This window comes from Pseudorca crassidens, chromosome 20 (assembly GCF_039906515.1).
Source record: "Pseudorca crassidens isolate mPseCra1 chromosome 20, mPseCra1.hap1, whole genome shotgun sequence".
NCBI lineage: Eukaryota > Metazoa > Chordata > Mammalia > Artiodactyla > Delphinidae > Pseudorca > Pseudorca crassidens.
Genome location: NC_090315.1, coordinates 1,927,682 through 1,948,396, shown reverse-complemented (window position 1 = coordinate 1,948,396; position 20,715 = coordinate 1,927,682). Strand labels below are relative to the sequence as shown.

Genomic DNA, 20,715 nt, shown 5'->3' with positions numbered 1-20,715 from the left:
GCTGTGGTTTTGATAAGGATTGCATGGGATCTATGCATCAATTTGGGAGTATTGTCATTTTAACACATTGAGTCTTTTTTTTGTTTTGTTTTTTGGCTGCGTTGGGTCTTAGTTGCCCCATGTGGGCTTTTTTTCCCTCTAGTTGCGGTGAGTGGGGGCTATTCTTCGTTGTGGTGCACGGGCTTCTCATTGCAGTGGCTTCTCTTGTTGTGGATCATGGGCTTCAGTACTTGTGGTGTGTGGGCTGAGTAGTTGTGGCTCACGGGCTTAGTTGCTCTGCGGCATGTGAGATCTTCCTGGACCAGGGCTCAAACCCGTGTGCCCTGCATTGGCAGGCAGATTCTTAACCACTGTACCACCAGCGAAGTCCCACACATTGAGTCTTCTAATCCATGAACATGGAATGTCTCTCAGCAGTTTCTCTTAGCACTGTTTTATAGTTTTCAGAGTACAAGTATTGCACTTCTTTTGTTAAATTTATTACCATTTTAATCTTTTTTAAGGTACTGTGAATGGAGTTGTTTCATGAATTTCATTTTCAGATTGTTGCTAATATATTTTGGGTTTTATCCTGCCCCTTGCTAAACTTATTTACTATAGAGGTTTTCTTTTTAAAATGGATTCCTTGGGATTTTTTTACATACAGGATCACGTCATCTGCAAATAAAGACACTTTTACTTCTTCCTTTCCAGTGTGTATCCTACTTTGCATATCTGCTCTCCTGGGAAAGGCTGAAAGATTCTATGTTCCAAATCTTTTGATTTGGCTGCTAAGAGCTCACCCAGGGAAGGGAGAGGGCACTCTGAAAACATACCAGTGATCCAGGAGGCGAGGCTGCTGCTTTCTTGTTCTAGACGATATTTCACATCACACCTCCAGCCGCAATGACAGGAAGCTCTTCTCCTGGGCTAGAAGTCATGTCCTCCGGACACCAGACCCTGAAAGGCAGGGTCACCTTCTTGTATTCCTGTAAGAGCCAGGTGGGTATATTAAGTGGTAAAGGAACACTGGGTATGAGGAAATAGAGAGTGGGGGAGACTGGCAGCCTGGAGTGACTCTGCCCTTTCTGTCAAGCAGTCATGAGTCTTTTTTTTTTTTTGCGGTACGCGGGCCTCTCACTGTTGTGGCCTCTCCAGTTGCGGAGCACAGGCTCCGGACGCGCAGGCTCAGCAGCCATGGCTCACGGGCCCAGCCGCTCTGCGGCACGTGGGATCTTCCTGGACCGGGGCACGAACCCATGTCCCCCGCATCGGCAGGTGGACTCCCAACCACTGCGCCACCAGGGAAGCCCATGAGTCTGCTTTGATGACTGAGTCCATGTGGGGTGAGAGTATGCAGACTTTCTGAGGATCTGCACACCTGCACCTCTGCCAAAGCCATCAATTCAATATAGGGGAATCGGGACTTCCCGAGAAAGCCCGTGCACAGCAACAAAGACACAACACAGCCAATAAATAAATAAATAAATAATCTATTACATAGAGGGGGAACTGAGACTTTGTAATATGTCCAGTGGCACACAGCTAATTATCAGCTGTGATGTGTAGCTCAGATTTTGTGTCCTTTACCGGCTCAGTATCTCTAGAACGCCTATGGGGGTGCCATGAGCTTTAAATAAATAACACATTTTACAGGGAAGCCACGTGCTTATTTGCCATCCAGATATCTTCTTTAGTGAAGTGAGTGTTCAAGTCACTTTTGCCCATTTTTAAAAATTAGGCTGTGGGAGGTCCCTGGTGGTCTAGTGGTTAGGGTTTGTCGCTTTCACTGCCAACTGAATGTAACTCTGATCCCAAGCCTCCCAAGTTGGTGGAAGACAATCATTACACTCAGAAGGGATGGTCTGAGTTCAGGGATTCCCTGACACCTTGGGATGCTGGGGAGAGCTCAGGCACATCTGCCACGTGCTCGGCTGACCACAAGCCTGCCAGGAATGCCATCCCTCATATGGTCAGTTTCAGGGAACTGGCAGAGGATTGGGGGTGGGGGGTACAGAGAGTCATCCTGAGTGGAGTAGTAGCAGTGCCACTGTCCCTGCTACGTGCTGTGCAGTAAACACTGGGCCAAAAGCCTTCGTGTCTGGGGACCCCCAGGGACTCTTGGGCTCCCTGAAGCCTGGTTTGCTTATTTTCTAAGAGTCACAAGTGTTGGTCCAGGAACACATATGGAACCCATATATATAGTTTGCATTTGTACCTATAAACTTTGAAGTTTGGGGGAAATAGTTTTCAACCTTTATAAAACCTAAAGGCTCCACATAAAAACATGGATCTCTCACTCCTCTTGGAAAACCAGAAAATGGGGCAACCATATGTTGATTCCACCGTCTCTGACCCCTGTACCTGGGGACAGCTGTGCCTCAGTGGCAGCAGAAAACAGGAGATGATAAGGCCAATGGCCACCACACTCGCCTGGAATACTGACTGGGCCACTAAAATCCTGGACTGCAGGACCTCCCTTCTCAGTCCCAGGGTTCCTGCCTTTGCAGTGTTGGCCTTGAAGTGAGCAGCTCTGGGAGGCTGTAGGAATCCAAACCACCTCAAGATTATTGTCTGGCAGTGAGCACCTCACCCCTGGTTACACCCCTCAAGTGGCATTGCACTTGTTCTGGAGGACAAGGCAAGAGCATGCAGGACTTCCCTGTACAGCTGAGTCTCTCTTGTGGCCAAGGTCACTGTCAGCAAGTTTGGCAAACACTACAAATCAGGTTTTCTCAGGTGTGTTATTTTTTCCCCGAGAGCTATTGTTTGCTAATTTCTGTGGTATAAATTCCACCATGGCTATTTCAAGCTGCCCACTTGATGTTGAACACACTCAGCTCTTGTGAGTGGGTATGATGTGCATGGCCCAGGCACAGCATCGGCCACATCTCCGTTTGTCACAGTCTTCCTGAGCTCAAACCCAGTGTGTCCACACCCACTTATGCTTCTACCTGGCCCCTGTAGATCTTAAATCCAGAGATACCTACCTACAGATTCTGGACATCAGGGGCCTTACTGGACCCATGGGCAGGTCCCAGGAGACATCCTCCCCTCAACACTTTTGAGGGATGTGGGACATTCCCAGGAATGCTGTGCAGGAATTGCTGGAGATTCCCACACCAGTACTTAAACCCCAAAGCTCTGGGCCCAACAAATAGTCCTGGCACCCAGGATATAAGATTTGGCCCAGAGACCTTCAGTCTGTCCCAGGAGGCCTTGGGCTACAAGGCAAATTAGATTAAACTAGACTGCACGCTATTCCTTGCCATCCTACTATCAAAGTCTGGGCCCCCACAAAAGCCCTTCCCTCTCTTGGCACCATTAGAGCCCAATTCTGTTCTCCATCTCTCCCCATACACAATGGACGGAGTCTCAGGATTAAAGATGGCTTCAGCAATAAGGTCTTTATTATCACACTCTGCAGGCAGGCAGTTCCAAGGCTGGGTGATATGGAGGCTGGACCAGTTCACTGCAGGCATCATCTGTAGACTCAACAATGCCCATGAAGAAGGAAACTTCCTCTGGACATCGTCAGACTCCAGATCCTCCTGGAGAGAACTACGTCAGGGCAACACCTGAGCCACTGGGGACAGGGGAGAGGTGGAAAATGAGGCCACCCCAATGGGCTCCCAAAGTTTATGCCTCCCTCCAGGGAATGAGAACACAAGCCTGCATTCCCTGAGTATGTTGAGATGACAGGCACATGGTGTGGGGATCTGCCAAGTGGTAGAGGTGAGAGGGCACCTGGCAGTGACATAATCTGGCAAAGCACCTGGACAGGTTAGAAAGTGCTGCATAGCTCCTGCAAGCTTCCCACTTACCACTGGCACTACAGCCAATCTCCCAGTAGGGGTGTGGGATGCGCAAGTTTCAAATTTTGGCTGATGGCTTCCTCACAAAGGTTCCTTTCATAGGAGTTTCTCAAGAGTGAGTCCTTTTATGGAACAAGGAGAAGGTCCCCACTAGTGCTTATCTACTCTTGCCACATTCCTAAGGCCTTTCTTTGGTGTGACCTTTCTGGGCTGAGGGAGGCTGGAGCTCTGGCTGAAGGTGATCCTATGTCCACTGCACTCAGACGGCTCTTTTTCAGTATGACCCTTCTGGTGCTTAGAGAGGTTTGAGCTGTAGCGGAAAGCTTTTCCGCATTTGTTACACGCATAAGGCTTTTCTCCAGTGTGAACTCTCTGGTGCTGACTGAGAATGGAGCTTTCGCTGAAGGCCTTCCCACACTGGCTGCACTTATAAGGCCGTTTTCCGGTGTGAACTTTCTGGTGCTTAACAAGGTTAGAGCTGTAGCTGAAGGCTTTCCCGCATTCAGTGCACTCATAAGGCCTTTCTCTGGTGTGAACTTTCTGATGCTGAATGAGGGCAGAGCTTTGACTGAAGGCTTTCCCACATTCGGAGCACTTGTAAGGCTTTTCTCCAGTGTGAATTCGCTGGTGTGGAATGAGGTTGGAGGGGCAACTGAAGGCTTTCCCACATTGGTTGCACTTATAAGGTCTTTCTCCAGTATGACTCCTTTGATGCAGAATAAGTTTGGAGGTTTGCTGGAAGGCTTTTCCACATTCACTGCACTCAAAAGGCCTTTCTGTGTTGTGAACTTTCTGATGCCAGACAAGATGGGAGGTGTTAACGAAGGCTTTACCGCATTCGCTGCACTCATAAGGCCTTTCTCCGGTATGTATTTTCTGGTGCTCGACAAAGTTGGAGATACAGCTAAAGACTCGCCGACACTGTCTGCACTCATAAGGCCTCTCTGTGTTGTGAACTTTCTGGTGCCGAACAACGTGGAAGCTACGAGTGAAGGCTTTCCCACACTGGTCACACTCATAAGGCCTTTCTCCAGTGTGAACTCTCTGGTGCTGAGTGAGTGAGTGTTTGCGGGTGAAGACTTTACCACATTCACTGCAACTGAGATGCGCTTTTCCAGTGTGAACTTTCTGATGCGTCCTCAGGCTAAACAGGTGGCTGAACACCTTCCCACATTCCTTACACACATGGGATGTTTCTCCAGTGTGAGTTTTTCGGTGATTAAACAGAGTTGAGCTCTCCATGGGGGCATTTCCACCTGCTGGGCACCTGAAGGGTCTCTCTTTGGCGTGAGTGATCAGGTGGTTGAGGAGTGCAAAGGCCTTCAGGAAGGCTTGTCCGCAGTCGCTGCATTTGAAGGGCTTCTGTGAGGCGTGGCCTCCCTGCTGTTGCTGCCAAATGGAGCTGGGTGGGAAGGCCTCCTTACACTCGGTGCTTCTGTGTGATGTCCCCTCTCCGTAGGTGGCCTGGGGCTGGAGGCCATGGCTGTCCAGGACAGCCTTAGCACACTCCCTGCATGTGAAGGGTTTCTCTTCACTGTGCTCCTTCTGGTGCTTGTGAGAGTTCGCACTGAGCCAGAAACCTCTCCCACATGTCTCACACGTGTACAGTTTCTGCCTGGGTTGTATTCCCTGGTGCTCAGCCAGGTGTAATATGTCTTTTAACACTGGGTCATGCACATCACAGGTGTTGGCCTTCTGGATGGATGGATCTGCCTTGGGGGTCCTGGACTGAAGCACTGCTACATAAACACTCTGCTCATAAGATGCCTCCTCAGCCTCTGCTCCACACCCATAATCTGAAAGCAGAGAAATGCCAGTGAAATGTATGTAGGCTTTGTTGGGAGAGGGCAGCCCCTTCACAGATGTGTGTCTGACACATTCAGGAATGAGTCTGTAGATCAAGTTGGGGTGAGGTAGAGCCAGTGGTGCAGGACTGGGCCCAGGAAGGCCACAGAAAGCGAGGGCCCATCACCTGTGAGAACATGGGTGAGGTTCAGGCTGGGAGGAGAAGCAGAGATTCCAACTCATTCCTCAGCTTTCATCAGGAGAGGAGAGAGCTCTGCCAGGAAAAGAGGACACAGAGCCATGTGCACGAGCTCAGGAAAATGCAAGGAACCTGGTGCTCTGAGTCTACATGAAGATACACACACATGTCATGACACATGGACTGTAGGCTAACCTGGGACAGCCCTGCAAAAGGAGGAAGGGCGGGGAATGGGGGAGAAATGGAGATCAGAGCAGTGAGGCTGTCCGTCATCAGGGCCTAGGTACAAAAGACAAATGGCAAATAGGTGGTCTGTCCTCAATGAAGAAGGAAGGTGGGGGTCGGGTGGGGCTACTGGCTCCAGCAACAAGCTCCAGTGCACACAGGGGAAGTACCCAGTATAATGTGAGCCCATTACAATGTCGCCTCTGCCCCCAGCTCCCATTCACCAGAGCCAGGCCCCTTCCCAGCCTCTCTTGCTGTGGCTGCAGACATGGGCACCCAGGGCCCTTTGCCCTGTTCCTGTGGTTGGGCAACCACACAGGACGTGGAATATGCAAGTCCTGGCAGAAAGAGCGGATGAGGGGGTGGCCTAGCTCAGGGCAACCTATCCGGTGACAGACCAAAGGGAGTTCGTGTCATCTTTGCAACTGGGAAGAAAACCCAGTGTTACAAAATCAGCTCCTGAGGAGCGGCTCCCAGGAACAGCCCAGTCGTCTCCACAAGCAGTGACCACGTCGGTGTCTGCAGTCCACAGCACAGCCAGGCACAGAGGTGCCACCGATCCGGAACAATTTAGGCAGCCGGATTGAGACTCCGAAGCCTGAGCCCTTCCCCAGAAGGCTTCGGAATCAGGTGTTGGGGCTCCTCAGAGAAAGGAGCAGGCAAACACGAGGCAGGTGGTCCAGGGGAGGAAGCAGTGCCCATGCTCAGCTGCGGGAAGACAGAGCTGCTTCTGGGAGAAAAGGAAAGGCAGAGCCTAGGAGGCTGGGAGGGCCTTACCCAGTGAGGCCACAAGTGCCAAGTTCTCCAGCATCACATCACAGTACAGGTGCCTCTGAGTCTCATCAAGGAGCCCCCACTCCTCCTGAGAGAAGTACACGGCAATGTCCTCAAAGGTCCCCCAGCCCTGCCATGATGAAGACAATTAAGTCAGCTAGACCAAAGGACGGTAGAAAAACGAACAAAAAACAGTGCACAGATGAGCCCATACAGACCTAGATCTTTCGCCCTGCATCATACCACCTCTGTGGTGGGCAGTCTCTGACCCCTAAACCATCCTCCCCAAACACTCCAGGTCACCCACTTCCCCCAGATGCAACGTCATGGGTGCCGCTGTCTCCTCATGTCCCATCGGTCACTGTCCTTCAAAGAGCAGGCAGGTGGACAGATAGATGCCATCTAAACCCTTAGCCTGGCATGTAGGGCCCCACTTCCTCCTGCTAGGTAATTCCCCTGGGTCCCCAGATCCTGCCACCCAGAAACACCAAACCGGAGGCCCCCTTTCTCCCACAGGGCCCCCAGTACCAGATTCCAGTCCACTGACTCATCTCTGCATGCACACGTCAGGCTTTGTATTGCACATCTCCAGACCCCACACAACGGGCATCTCCCAGCCATCCCACATGTCACTGGGCAAATGGTGTCCAGAGCCTGGCTACTTGGTGAGGTCAACCAGTACCCCTTCCTGACCCAGACTTCAAAGAATTCCAACTGCCAGGGGTGGCACCCAGAGTTTCCTTCATTGTTTCTGCAACTGGGCCTATTCCTACCTTTGACTCTCAGCCACCAAGGCCAGACATGGATCTCTGGCATGTCCTGGCCTCTGACTTTCTGCATGCTGTCACCTCCCCTGCCACTGTATTCTTCTCTCCTAATGTATACTCAAAGTCCAGGCCCACCACCTCCCACCCCAGGCCTGCGACACTCCCAGTTGCCTGCCTGCCACTGAGCTAAACTGCTATCCTAACTGAAACTCACAGGCCCCACAGAGGGCGCCAAGAAAGGCTGGTGAGCCATAGAGAGGTGAATAGCCACCAGCCCCGGTCCTGCTGTCATCTACCTCCACCTACAATATGCCTCAGCCTCCACCCCAGCGACCGGGGGCCCCTTCTGGACCCTCCTCTCCCACACACCCCTTCCTTTGTGGGTGCTCCTCCCTTCACCTGAATTTGTGACACCCACCACCCCTGTCCAGGTACCCGAAGAGCCACCCAGTCCTCAGCTGCCCCCATGGGGCATCCATCACCATGCCCTAAAGACGCTCCCTCCTAAATCTGCACCTGAGTTCCACCTCACTTCACAGGCTGGGTACTGCCAACTGGATGTCTCCAAGTGGAATCCCTCAGCATAACTCAGACCTGCATTCAGAAGTCTCTGGGACATCTCAGTTTCCACATGCAAAATCCACCTCCTGATCTTCCCTGAAACCACTCCACCCACCAACTTCCCCATCTCAGACGAAGCACTTCCACCTTCTAATCGCTGAGGCCAAAAACCCACGGGGACATCCCCACCTCCTTGTGCTCTCTCTCTCTCTCTCTCCCCCCCCCCCTCCACCTAAAATCAGGCTGGCTTAACTTAAAAGACAGATCCAAGCTCCAACCACTTCTCCCAACTCCAGTCACCGCTCTGGCCAAGCCACTGCTATATTAAGGTAGCATCCTTGTGTGCCTCCTTTTCTCTTCCCTCACTCTCACTCTCCTGTCTGTTTTCCACTCTGCAGCCCGAGGAAGCCTGTGAACACCTGAGTCAGATCACCTCCCTCTTCTGCTCCAAACCTTCCGTGGCTCCCGCCACCCTCAGGTGACAGACCAAGCTCTTGTCCACCAGGCAACAGGGAGACCTTCAGTTCCCTGAACACTCCCAACTGAGCTTCACCGCCAAGCATGTGCACATCCTGGTCCCTGTGCCTGAAACTGCTTTGCACGCCTTGTCCCGCTGGATTCCAGAATGAGAACGTTTCCACAAAAAACCTGGCCAGGACTCGGCACCTTGGGCTTTCAGTGACCCCAGGGTCCCAGTAGCGAAGATGGAGGGGCAGAGTCCGGGAGCAACCCCTCCCCTCTGTCGGGGGTCCCGGGCCACATGGGTAGGGGTCCGAGTGAGTGGGGGCTGCGGGGACCCTCCACTCACCCGCAGCGGGCCCCTCAGCGCCACCGCCATCAGACCCAGGCGGGCTCTGCCGCTCCCTACACCCCCAGCCCCAGGCCGGGGGCCTCCCACCGCCCGTTGCACGCGGGACCTCTGTCCCCACGGTGTAAACGCCGCCTCCAGGGACCGTGGGGACGCAGGACACCACGTTACAGGACACTGCGGCTCGTACGGAGCCTGGAGACCGGTCCCATCCTCCTCACTGTCCACCTCGGCCGGGTCCCGAGGAGGCGCCTGGAAAACGGCCACGACCCAACACTCGGGTCCCCAAGGGCAGTGGAAAACGACCTGTCAACAGCAGAAGGAATGCCAACAATGGCGACGCAGGAAGTTCCGCCCCCGCCGACCGAGCAGCAGGAAACAGCCCTTGTTCTGGGCTGTGATTGGTCCAGAACCTGCCGCCCCCGATGCCTTGTGGTCAATGTAGTTTCAGTCCTGCATTTCCACCCCACCCCCCGGCGCGGCGCCCACACATTCTCCATTCTCCATGGCAACGCCAAGCTACCTCTACAGGGGCGCTGGGAAATGGAGAGCTGAGAAAAAAGACGGGCAGGAGCGTGTCTTTGCTTCCTTTTAAAGGGGCCGCTCCCAGGTTTCCTCCCGCAGAGATTGTTGTCCAGCAAGTGACCCGTGTCCTGGGCCTCGGACAACCAGCCGTGAGGAGGCCCCTGGGGAATCACTTGTTGCCTTTGAGGGTGTCAAGTGAAAATACTATCTTCCTCATGGAGACTTTGTTTAGTAACCTTAAATGTCTCTCTAATTCAGTGGTCCCCAAACGGTGGTCCCTGAATCAGCATCACTGGGGAACTGGCTAGAAATGCAAATTCTTGTCCCCGCCCCCCACAGGGATGAGCCTGACAAGCCCTTCTGGAGATTCTGATGCTCTAAATTCAAAGAATCAGGTCTAATTCAAAGTCCTGTGACAAAAATTGGAAAATACCACAACTTTCCTCATGAGAGGTGACATGAAAAGTGCTTAGCTGGGCTTCCCTGGTGGCGCAGTGGTTGAGAGTCCGCCTGCCGATGCAGGGGACACGGGTTCGTGCCCCGGTCTGGGAAGATCCCACATGCCGCGGAGCGGCTGGGCCCGTGAGCCATGGCCGCTGAGCCTACGCTTCCGGAGCCTGTGCTCCGCAACGGGAGAGGCCACAACAGTGAGAGGCCCACGTACGGCAAAAAAAAAAAAAAAAAAAAAAGTGCTTAGCACAGGGCCAGGCACGTGGTGCTACATATATGAGAGAGCTAGTATTGTTATTGTCCTTATCGTCACCAGCAGCATCATCCCAAGGCACTTACATACACTGCCAGGGAGAGCAAGTAAGAGATGCCTGTCTACAGAATGCTTGTTGAGCTTGTTGACACTGTCGCTGGAAGTAATCAATGAACAATCTCTACTAGGGATAGAAGACAGTTTTATTTGAGCCAAACTGAGGACTATAGCCCAGAAGACAGCCTCTCAGATAACTCTGAACTGCTCCACTGAATCATGGCACATTTTTATATCTTGTCAGAACAAAGAACATCAGACAGGTCAAGGATGCATTCCTTCAAGGTTTTAAAAAAAAAACAAAAACAGGTCAGCATGCACACAGTCAATATGGCCTTGAGAAGAAGCTAGTCTTATCATTGAAGGAATACCAGCATTGGCATCCCAGGAAGGGAGGCATTTAAACTTTATTTTATTTATTTTATTATTTATTTTTTTTTTTGCGGTACGTGGGCCTCCCACTGTTGTGGCCTCTCCCGTTGCGGAGCACAGGCTCCGGAAGCGCAGGCTCAGCGGCCATGGCTCACAGGCCCAGCCGCTCCGCGGCATGTGGGATCTTCCCGGACCGGGGCACGAACCCATGTCCCCTGCATCAGCAGGGGGACTCTTAACCACTGCGCCACCAGGGAAGCCCTAAACTTTATTTTTAACATGGACATTCTTTACCTCTGGTCAATGCACCCTTTTCTTTAATGATTACAGCAGATGTACCATGTGTTTTTGATAGGCCACAAACAGGCTGTTTTAGCATAAAAAAGTCAAATCATGTATAAGCCAGAATGACTTCCCCATCCCTCAATATGTGAATATGAAATGCACTCATTCTTTTTTTTTTTTTTTTTTTTGCCAGTTCTTATTATTTTTACTCATTCTCGACTTAACAAGTAGCCAGGTAGGCAATGTTTAATGTTTTTTTTTTTTTTTTAAGTATGCTCATGGTAGGCAGACTAATGCTTTCCCCTCCCCTCAAGATGTCCAGGACCTAATCTCTGGAGTATGTAAATATGTTATGTTACAGGGCGAGGGGGAGTTAAAATGATAGATGGAATTATGGTTGATCATCAGCTGACCTTGAAATGTGGAGATCATTCTGGATTATCTGAGGTTGGGAGGGTGAGATGAAAAAACAATGTAATCACAAGGGTCCTTAAAAGTGGAAGAGGGAGGCGGTAGAGATGGAGAGAGATTGAGTCAGGGTGATGCAATGTGAGAAAGAAGTTGCCGTTGCTGGCTTTGAAGACAGAAAGACCCACAAACCAAGGAATGCTGGCAGACTATGGAGTCTGGAAAGGCAAGGGAACCCATTCTTCCCCAGAGTCCCCAGAAGCAACACAGTCCTGCTGATGCCTTGATTTTTGTTTTAATATTTAAATATTTATTTGGCTGCACCGGGTCTTAGTTGCAGCACACAGTATTTTCGTTGCTACATGCGGGATCTTTAGTTGTGGTGTGTGAACTCTTAGTTGTGGCATGTGGGATTTAGTTCCCTGACCAGGGGTTGAACCCGGGCCCCCTGCATTGTGAGCGCAGGGTCTTAGCCACTGGACCACCAGGGAAGTCCCGGTTCCTTGATTTTAGAGTAGCTGACACAAGTGTCAGACTTATGACATCCAGAAATTTTTAATAATTTGTGTTATGTTTCTCTGCTTTCAAGGGCTCATGTGATTATACTGGACTCACCCAGACAATCCTGGATATTCTTCCCATCTCAAGATCCTTAACTTAGTCCATAAAGCGGGCCATGTCAGGTAACATATTAACAGGTTCTGAGGATTAGGATGTGGGCATCTTTGGAGGACCATGATTCTGCCTACCACATTGAACTCACATGGCTATTAGCTATTTTAAAACAGGTGCTGGGACTTGCCTGGGGGTCCAGTGGTTAAGACTCTGCGCTTCCACTGCAGGGCACACGGGTTTGATCCCTGGTCAGGGAAGTAAGATCCTGCATGCTGTACAGCGCAGCCAAAACAATAAAATAAAACAGGTGCCAAAATTATAAAAGCAGAAGTTTCCACAAAGAAATCTGAAGCTCTAGCTCCTCCAGGAAACACACACAATTCAGGTTTCCTGAATGCCCGCCTGCAGGCTTGCCTCCAAGCCTTTGCACATGCTGGTCCCTCTGAAACAGGAGGGAAGGGGGCAGGGCACAACCTTTAAAAAAATGACACACATAGGACATGACAAAAACTGCTTAGAACCAACTAGGTCCAAGATGGCAGAAGATTCAACTTCCAGTGGGCCTTGAGACTCATCTTGTGCTCGCTGTAATACATTAGCTAAATGACACACCCACCAGCGCCATGACAGTTCTGAGGCCAACCATAAAATGTCAAAAAGTGGGTGGCAGCCCAATTCCTGGAAATCTCCACCCCTTCCCCCGAAATACTTGGAATAATCCTCCCACTCATTAGTCTATGAAATTACCCGGCCCATAAAAACTAACCACCCCATATTTCGGGGCCTCTCACCTTCTGAGATGGCCCACACTCTGTGGAGTGTGTTTCTCCCAAGGCTGTTCTCGCCTTTTGAGACAGACCGCATTCTATCTATGGAATATGTACATGTCTAAATAAATCCATTTCTTACCTATCACTTTGTATCTCGCTGAATTCTTTCTGCGATGAGACATAAAGAACCTGAGCTTCATTAAGTCCTGAGACCAGGTGTGTCATCTCAGTTAAAATACGGTGGGTTGGGGCTTCCCTGGTGGCGCAGTGGTTAAGAATCTGCCTGCCAATGCAGGGAACACGAGTTCGAGCCCTGGTCCGGAGAGATCCCACATGCCGAGGAGCAACTAAGCCCGTGAGCCACAACTACTGAGCCTCCGCTCTAGAGCCCGTGAGCCACAGCTACTGAGCCCACGCGCCTAGAGCCCATGCTCCCCAACAAAAGAAGTCACCGCAATGAGAAGCCCACGCACCACAACGAAGAGTAGCCCCACTCACCGCAGCTAGAGAAAGCCCGCGCCCATCAACAGAGACCCAACACAGCCAAAAATAAATAAGTACAAGAAATAAATTAAAAAAAAAAATACTGGGGGTTGGGACTTCCCTGGCGGTCCACTGGTTAAGATTCCACGCTTTCACTACAGGGGGTGTGGCTTTGATCCCATGTTGGGGAACTAGGATCCCCATGCCGGGCGGCACAGCCGAAAAAAGAGACCGTGGGTTCAAGTCCCAATCTGGGTTTAGGCTGGCTTCTAGTCTCGGCACGTGGGTTCAAGGTGAACCTCACGTGGGATTTGAACATTCTTTTTTTTTTTTTTTAATATTTTTAATTATTTATTTATTTGTCTGTGCCGGCCCTTAGTCATTGCTGCATGCAGGATCTTCGTTGTGGCATGCGGGATCTTTAGTTACGGCATGTGGGCTCTTAGCTGCAGCATGTGGGACCTAGTTCCCTGACCAGGGATGAACCCAGGCCCCCTGAATCGGGAGGATGGAGTCTTAACCACTAGACCACCAGGGAGGGACTCAAACATTCTTTGTTTACTGGAATGGCAAGAAACATTCCCTAACCACAAATACATTAGATTTTCTTCATTTATTTCAAAGTGAGCAAAATTTACACACAAATACTCCAAAATTGATGTTATCTCTTGCATTACAAGGACTTACAAAGAGTAGTGATACTGCAGACAGAGCTGATATAGATGTTATAACAATCACTTATAACTTACCTAGGGAGGTAAGCAGGGAGGGAGACAGAGTGAATGAACTCGACACAGATTGGTTCCATATTAACTTACAATAGCCCTATGCGGTGGGTACCATTACTGTCCCATTTTGTGTATGAGGACTAAGAACCCTGAAAAAAAGACCCTCAGAGTGAAACAACAAAGAGAAAACCTTTTACTCTCTGTCAGCAGTAGTCAGTCTGCATTGAGACTACCCTTCCGTTTGATTTTATGTGTCGTACCCATGTAGGTTGCCCCCTCCCCCCAAAATAAAGGAACAGGGAATCAACACCGTGACGTGCGGGGCAAGGTAAGATCTAGACGACCTAGGGACAAGTGAGTCGGGGAAAGTACTTTTTGCGCGGCCCAGTTGAGCCAAGAAAACAGATGGTGGAGGAAGTCTCAGAATGATTTCAGACGCTAGAAAAACTTAGGTTAGGGCCTTGCGACTCGGCGTGGGGGCTGTTCCCAACCATAACAGGACGCTGACCCGCGGGGGTCACACCCAGCCCTGGTGCGAGGCCCCAGGAGGCGGGGATGGGATGGGACCCCGGTCGCGCTCCGTCCCCGGTGCTGCGCTGGGCGAGGGTGGGAAGTGGGGGAGGCCCTCCCGGGCCCTCAGCAGTTCACCGTTCACCCGCAGCGCTGACGACCCCGCCAGCACCCCACCCCACGCTCAGCCCGGAAGCCTGGCGCTGCTGCAGACTCCACTTCCCAGCGGCCCCGGCGGCGGCGCTTGGCCGTTGCCGTGGAGACCAGGCGCGCTCCGCCTACCGCGCCGGCAGCCAGAAGGCTCTGCGCGTGCGTCCGCAGCGCGCCACGGGCCAATGAGGGCTCGCGAGATTGGACTTCCGGCGTCCGGGACTGTCACTTGGCTGCCGGCGTCGGGCCACGCCGGTGACGGCCGGAGAGCGCCGGGTCGGGGCCGGTTTTGCGGAAGGGTCTGGAGACCCGAGGTGCGGGCAGCGAGGACGTGCGGGCAGCGAGGACGTGCGGGCGGAGATCCGAGGCACGGACAGCCGAGCCCGGGGGCCCACGGCCAGTCCCCGGCCTCAGTTTCCCGGGGTGCGGCGTGTGCGCCCCCCAAGCCACGTGCTCCGGCCTCCACGCCGTCCCGACGCGGCGCCCTTGACGGATTGGGAGAGAGGCCCGGAGCCTGAGCGCCCGCACCTTTCTGCAGGTTCCGATGGCGGCGGCGCAGACAGACCCGGCGCAGGTGAGTAGCGGGAACCCCAGGCCCCCACTCACCCGGATGCCTCCTTCATGGACCCGAGCCCCGATCGAGGGAGGCACTTTACCTGGACGTCTTGTCTTCCCCTCGCGCTTCGTCCTAGGCCGTGCTGTCCCGGCCGGTTGGTAGTGCACGCGTGGGATCCCCACTTCTGGCAGCTAAGGGGGTGAGGTGTAGAAGGAAGTTCCAAGGGGAGGGTCCCCCGTTTGCAAAAGCTGGGAGGGAAGCCTGAGTGTAGGCGCTTCCGGAACTGAGCTGCTCGGCGGGGAGAAGATATGTATGTCTGAAAGAGCAGGCCGAGGAGTTAAGACTATCCCGAGGGCACCGGGAGACTGGACATGCTTTAAGTTAACGATTTTTTAGGGTATTCCACCTATTGTTGAGTGGAGAACAGAAGCAGAGGGGCGTGGCGGTGTGCAGGGAGGAGGCTACTGTCACAGTCCGGGCAGTGCAGGTGTGAAAAGCCGTTGGATTCTGGATAGATCTGCTGATGCATCAAGTGCGGGGTGTGCGGGAGTGTCCTGCGTGAAGGGCCAGTCTAAGGTTTTCCAACGGAGCACCCAAAAGAATGGAGCTGCCTAGCACTTTCACAGGTCCTCCCCCAGGCAGTGGGGCCAGGATTTGGTAGCTGGTGCTGAAATTGAAAACCCTTGATTGTATCCTTGCCCTGGGACTGTGCCAGTGGCAACTGTCACTCAATGGGACAGAGAAAAAAAGAACGGAACTGCTGTAGACAAAATTAGGAATTTGAAGGGCAAGTAGATTTCAGGGGGAAATTGGGAAGAGTCTGTGCTGTCTCAGAGTGGAGGTGTCACATGGACCTGGAATTGTAGATGTCCAAGGACAGAGTCCTGATGTTCTGAGTGAGGTGGAGCCTAGGAATCAAACTTAGGAAGAGGACATCTCACAGACTCAGCCAGGGATAGGCATGGGCAGTTAGGGCTCTAGGGAGATGAGGAATGGCTGGCAGTCCCTGGGGCTCTCAGGGGAAGTCTGGCAGGTGGCTGAGGGAAGGGAAGGTGGCAGCCACCTGAGGAGGAAATAGAGGGGGCCTGGCTATGGAGGGAGGAGGGAAATGGCTTCTTGTGTGCCCACCAGATCCTTGGCGCCACCCCTGTGGCAGCTGGAGGGGATCAGCCAGTCCTTCAGGTTCAAAGAGCAGCCTTGAAATGTCAGGCAAGTTCAGCAGGAGAGGGCATCCCTACAGGGATGGGCATGTCCTGCGGGCTCTGCAGCTGGGACTTGTACAGTTACTTATGCAAGAGCAATGAGAGCACCTTTGGGGAGGCTCAGCTTGTGCAAAGGCTGGAGAATGAGTGGACGCCAGGGGCTGACCTTGGTGTGGCAGAAGGCCAGGGGCTTCCTCTGGCTGCCTTGTGTAGAGTGGCCAGGTCGGGTTAAAGAGGCATCTACGGCCTAGATGGGGAAGGGGGAGGGGAGGGGTCCAGACAGGTGAGGGAAGTCCCATCTGCAGAGCCTTGCGGGAGGAGGGTGAGCATCTGAGGGACACGAGCGGAGGTAGCCTTTGGGGCACGGAGCTGGGTCTTGGTTCACACAGCTATAGCTTAGATCATGTCCATCTTCCAACTCTCTTAGGGCCTAATGGCCTTTGAAGACGTGGCTGTGTACTTCTCCCGGGAGGAGTGGGGGCTCCTGGATGCAGCCCAGAGGGCTCTGTACCGCCGTGTGATGCTGGAGAACTTCACCCTCCTGGCCTCGCTGGGTAAGCCCTGGGTCCTCCATGGGGAGCTCATGTGTTGCCAGGCTAGGCTGCCAGCACTAACCTCTTACCGCCCGGCGGCCTGTGAGCAGCCACATGTCCTCTGGCTGAGTGTCCCTGTTAGCTGTGGTGCCTCTGTGCTCAGTCCCCTTCGGGTGCTGCCGACACGGTTCTCCTCACAGGAACCATCGAGCTGCTCTGAGATCCCTGCCCTGTGATGTGACCTCGGGTATCCTTGGTTGCACAGATGATGCCGTCCGTGGCCCACGAAGCCCTGACTCCTGCCATCTGCCTGGGGTGACCCCTCACTTGCTTGTCTTCTCTCACAGGACTCTCTGTCTCCCGACCCCACGTGGTCATCCAGCTTGAGTGTGGCAAGGAGCCCTGGGTTCTCAATGGGACAGATGTGACCCTGGCCAGGAATGCCCAGAGGAGGCCGAGCCCTGGTGAGTGGGGGCTCAGGGGTGTGAGCTTGGGGCCAACCTATGGCCAAGCTTCTGTCCACCTTCCCTCCTGGATGCTCTCCTCTCCAGCTTCCCACCCGACCGACTCCTTTCACCATCAGCCTCTTCTGGAGGCTCCGGCTTTGGCTGCCCTTGAAGGGGAGCTCCAAGGGCCACCCCCAGGCCGTGGTGAGACCTGCTCAGAATCCCACCCTCAGCCAGTCTGTGTGGCCTCAGACCCTGCCCGTCTTCCCTCACCACCTCATCTGTGGGGCCGTTTGTTCACGTGTTCATCGTTGAGCACTTGCAGTGGCCAGTCCCGTTCGCGGCACTGGGGACACAGCCTTGCCCGGCCCGCTCCTGGTCCTGCCTTTGTGGGGTTGACCCTGCTAGGGGAGAGGCAGTCAGCAAGCAGAGTTGGTGAGTAAAATCTGTTCCCTCAGGTAGCCATCAGTGTAAGGGGCAAAGCCACCTGGGGAGCGCCCTGGGGACGGGCTCCGTGCAGGAAGGGAGTCTGGCCCCAGCTCCTCTCCCCAACCTCCACGGCCGGTCCCGCGGGCCCCCTTGCCTACCCACGCGGCCTGTCTGGGTGACCCAGGCGTCCACCGTTTCTGGTCCTTCAGCTTCCCCTCATCTGGCAGAGGACAGAGATGTTTCTGGAGAAGCAGCATTGCCAGGGCCCTTCCAGGACGGCCCCCCTCTGGCACCGACTAGGGTTCTCCCCAGCGCTGGTGCCTCTGAGTGTGGGAAAAGCCTGGAGGGTCGGCGCGGCGTGTCCCCCTCTCGGGAGAGGAAACCCACAGGGGTGTCTGTGATCTACTGGGAAAGCGGTGAGGCCAGCGTCAGCCTGAGGCTGACCTCTTCTCTGCGGGCCCCACCCGGGGAGAAGGCCCTCGCAGACCACCCTGCACCAGGCAAGCAGCCGAGGGCATCGGAGCGGCAGAAGCTGTACGCATGCGAGGCCCCGGGGAGAGCCTTCCCGGGCGCCCCAGAGGCTCAGGGGGACCGAGGAATGGGTGAGGCTTGGCGCGAGCCTCAGAGACTGCTCGCTGTCTCAGAGCCCCCGACCTGGGCCGAACTGGGCGAGGCCCTGCACGCTGGCCCCGGCCTCCTCTCTGGGGAGAAGCCCTTCGAGTGCAGGGCGTGCAGCAAGGTGTTCGTGAAGAGCTCGGACCTGCTGAAGCACCTGCGCACCCACACCGGGGAGCGGCCGTACGAGTGCGCGCAGTGCGGCAAGGCCTTCAGCCAGACGTCGCACCTGACGCAGCACCAGCGCATCCACAGCGGAGAGACGCCCTACACGTGCCCGGCCTGCGGCCAGGCCTTCCGGCACAGCTCCTCGCTGGTGCGGCACCAGCGCATCCACACGGCCGAGAAGGCCTTCCGCTGTGCCGAGTGCGGCAAGGCCTTCAGCCACCGCTCCAACCTCAGCCAGCACCGCAAGATCCACGCCGGGGGCCGGCCCTACGCGTGCACGCGCTGTGGCCGCAGCTTCTGCCGCAACTCGCACCTGATCCAGCACGAGCGCACGCACACGGGCGAGAAGCCCTTCGCCTGCGCGCTCTGCGGGGCCGCCTTCAGCCAGGGCTCGTCGCTCTTCAAGCACCGGCGCGTGCACACCGGCGAGAAGCCCTTCGCCTGCGCGCAGTGCGGCCGCGCCTTCAGCCACAGCTCCAACCTCAGGCAGCACCGGCTGCTGCACACGGGAGAGCGGCCTTTCCGTTGCTCGGACTGCGGCAAGGCCTTCGCCAAGGGCGCCGTGCTGCTCAGCCACCGACGCATCCACACGGGCGAGAAGCCCTTCGTGTGCGCACAGTGCGGCCGCGCCTTCCGCGAGCGTCCGGCCCTCTTCCACCACCAGAGGCTCCACACCGGTGAGAAGCCAGCGCGGCGGCCCCGGGCCAGCCCGCTCCCCCAGGCCAGGCCTCCTTCGGGGGCATCGTGTGAAGGCACACTGGGGAGGGAAGCCGGGCCCACTGCTGCCTCAGGCCCAGCCACGGTTCCGAAGACGGCTGAGCCTTGAGGTCGCAGCCCCGACCTTCCCCGGCCTGTCGTGAGTCCCTTCCGTGGGTACGGGGCCCCGCCCTCTGCAGAGCCACGCTGTGGAGAAGCTCTGCGCGTGCACTGCCATCCCCCCTGCACGCGGTGACAAGATTTGCCTCTTGTCAGCCACAGCTCACTCCTCCAGGCCCAAGCGGTCACGCTGAACAAAGGCCAGGGGGAGGCCAGCATGGTGCTGCCAGTTCGCCCATATTTTGACTGTGCGCGCGAACGGGAAGCGCTGGGGCAGGGTGGAGGTGGTCCTGAGAACTTTCTGAGGTTTACACCCAACCTGCAGGGTCTGTGTGGAACCTCTCCACCCCTACCCCCAGCGTATTCCCCCAGCCCTCAGTTCATCCAGGGCTTCCTGGGAACAGGCCCAGAAGACAGGAAGTCATGGGGGAGGCAGGTACTGGCTTCGGACAAGTGGCTGGGCTCTGAGCCTCAGCTCCCTCCTCTAGGGAAGAGAAAAGATTCAGCCCTGCAGAGGGTATTTGCAGCACCCTGACAGGCAGCATCTTGATAAGGGCCAATACGTGCCAACCGCCAGCCCCCGTTCTGAGCGCTGCACAGTTTCTCCTGACAGCTCTGTGAGGTGGCTGCTGTGGCTAGTATCCCCACTTCTCAGATGAGGAGACTGAGGCACAGAGAGGGGACGTGAGTTGCACAACAGCAGGGCCACAGGCCCAGCATCCAGAGAGCTCCCCACTTTACCCCCACACTTAGCCTGCCAGCCCTGAGGGCTGGGTGAAGGCTGTGTGGCTTGCTGCTCACGGCGGACCCTCAGGAGGTGGAGGAGGGTGGGGGCGGGAAGTCTCCGGGTGAAGGACGGAGATTGAGAGTGATGGTTCCCCAGCTGTGCTGGTGCATTCAGAGTGTGGTCCAAGCCTCAGCTTTGGCCGTGTCCTGTTGTTGTCAAAGTCAGCGATACAGGAGCCTTTCCATCCCCACTGCCTTGACTGGAGGTGACTGTAACAACAGGTGCAGAGGAGACAAGATGGGGCTGCTCGATTCCCTGGGGTCCAGTGGCCACGTGCCTGCCATTACCTAAGGCTGTGTGTGGCGCCCTCCCAAGATCCCCTCCCCCGTGTGACATAACCCACAGGGTGGGGACACTGAGGCAGACAAGTTAGGTGGGGGCCTGGTTGGCTTCTTGTGGCCTTCAACAGACAAGCCCCATCTCCACCGTGGGCCTCACCCGCAGGAAGTTAACGGTGTTTTTACTGGGGGTAAAAAAAGACTAGAACTTACAGCTTGGAATGGATGGACATTGTAAATTCTTGCATGGCACTGTGTAGGTCCACAGCCTCAGCCTCCAGGTCATGGTGCAGAAGGTTTTAACAATACAGAGTCCAGAGAGGCTCTCTAATAAAGGTTTCTTTTTAAAAACGTGAGTGGTAGCAG

At 54.6% G+C, this 20,715-nt stretch overlaps 2 protein-coding genes and 2 non-coding genes across 9 annotated transcripts; 2 read left to right on the top strand and 2 right to left on the bottom strand.

The window, feature by feature from the left end:
• Positions 1–3,360: 3,360 nt before the first annotated feature.
• On the bottom strand, positions 3,361–9,271 carry LOC137215637 (zinc finger protein 304-like). The gene is given in 4 exon segments (XM_067721149.1): positions 3,361–4,010; positions 4,013–5,590; positions 6,781–6,907; positions 8,914–9,271. Coding segments are annotated over 4 exon segments (1,773 nt in total). The 5' UTR covers positions 8,944–9,271; the 3' UTR covers positions 3,361–3,972.
• A 2,410-nt stretch (positions 9,272–11,681) lies between these two features.
• On the bottom strand, positions 11,682–11,754 carry TRNAV-CAC (transfer RNA valine (anticodon CAC)). Its single transcript has one exon. It is a non-coding gene; the product is annotated as a tRNA-Val (tRNA).
• A 2,973-nt stretch (positions 11,755–14,727) lies between these two features.
• On the top strand, positions 14,728–20,700 carry ZNF324 (zinc finger protein 324). 6 transcript variants are annotated; one of them, XM_067721119.1, is made up of 5 exons: positions 14,923–15,093; positions 16,705–16,831; positions 17,158–17,274; positions 17,362–17,691; positions 17,895–20,700. In XM_067721119.1, exons 1-5 carry the CDS (start codon positions 15,064–15,066, stop codon positions 19,292–19,294), a joined length of 2,004 nt encoding a protein of 667 aa, XP_067577220.1. In that variant the 5' UTR covers positions 14,923–15,063; the 3' UTR covers positions 19,295–20,700. The 6 variants fall into 6 exon arrangements, with proteins under 6 accessions (XP_067577221.1, XP_067577223.1, XP_067577220.1 ...); XM_067721121.1 differs by lacking the exon at positions 17,362–17,691; XM_067721117.1 differs by having other exon boundaries at positions 17,158–17,691.
• LOC137215768 (small nucleolar RNA SNORA30/SNORA37 family) lies at positions 15,687–15,817 on the top strand. The gene has a single exon (XR_010939404.1). It is a non-coding gene; the product is annotated as a small nucleolar RNA SNORA30/SNORA37 family (small nucleolar RNA).
• Positions 20,701–20,715: the final 15 nt, after the last annotated feature.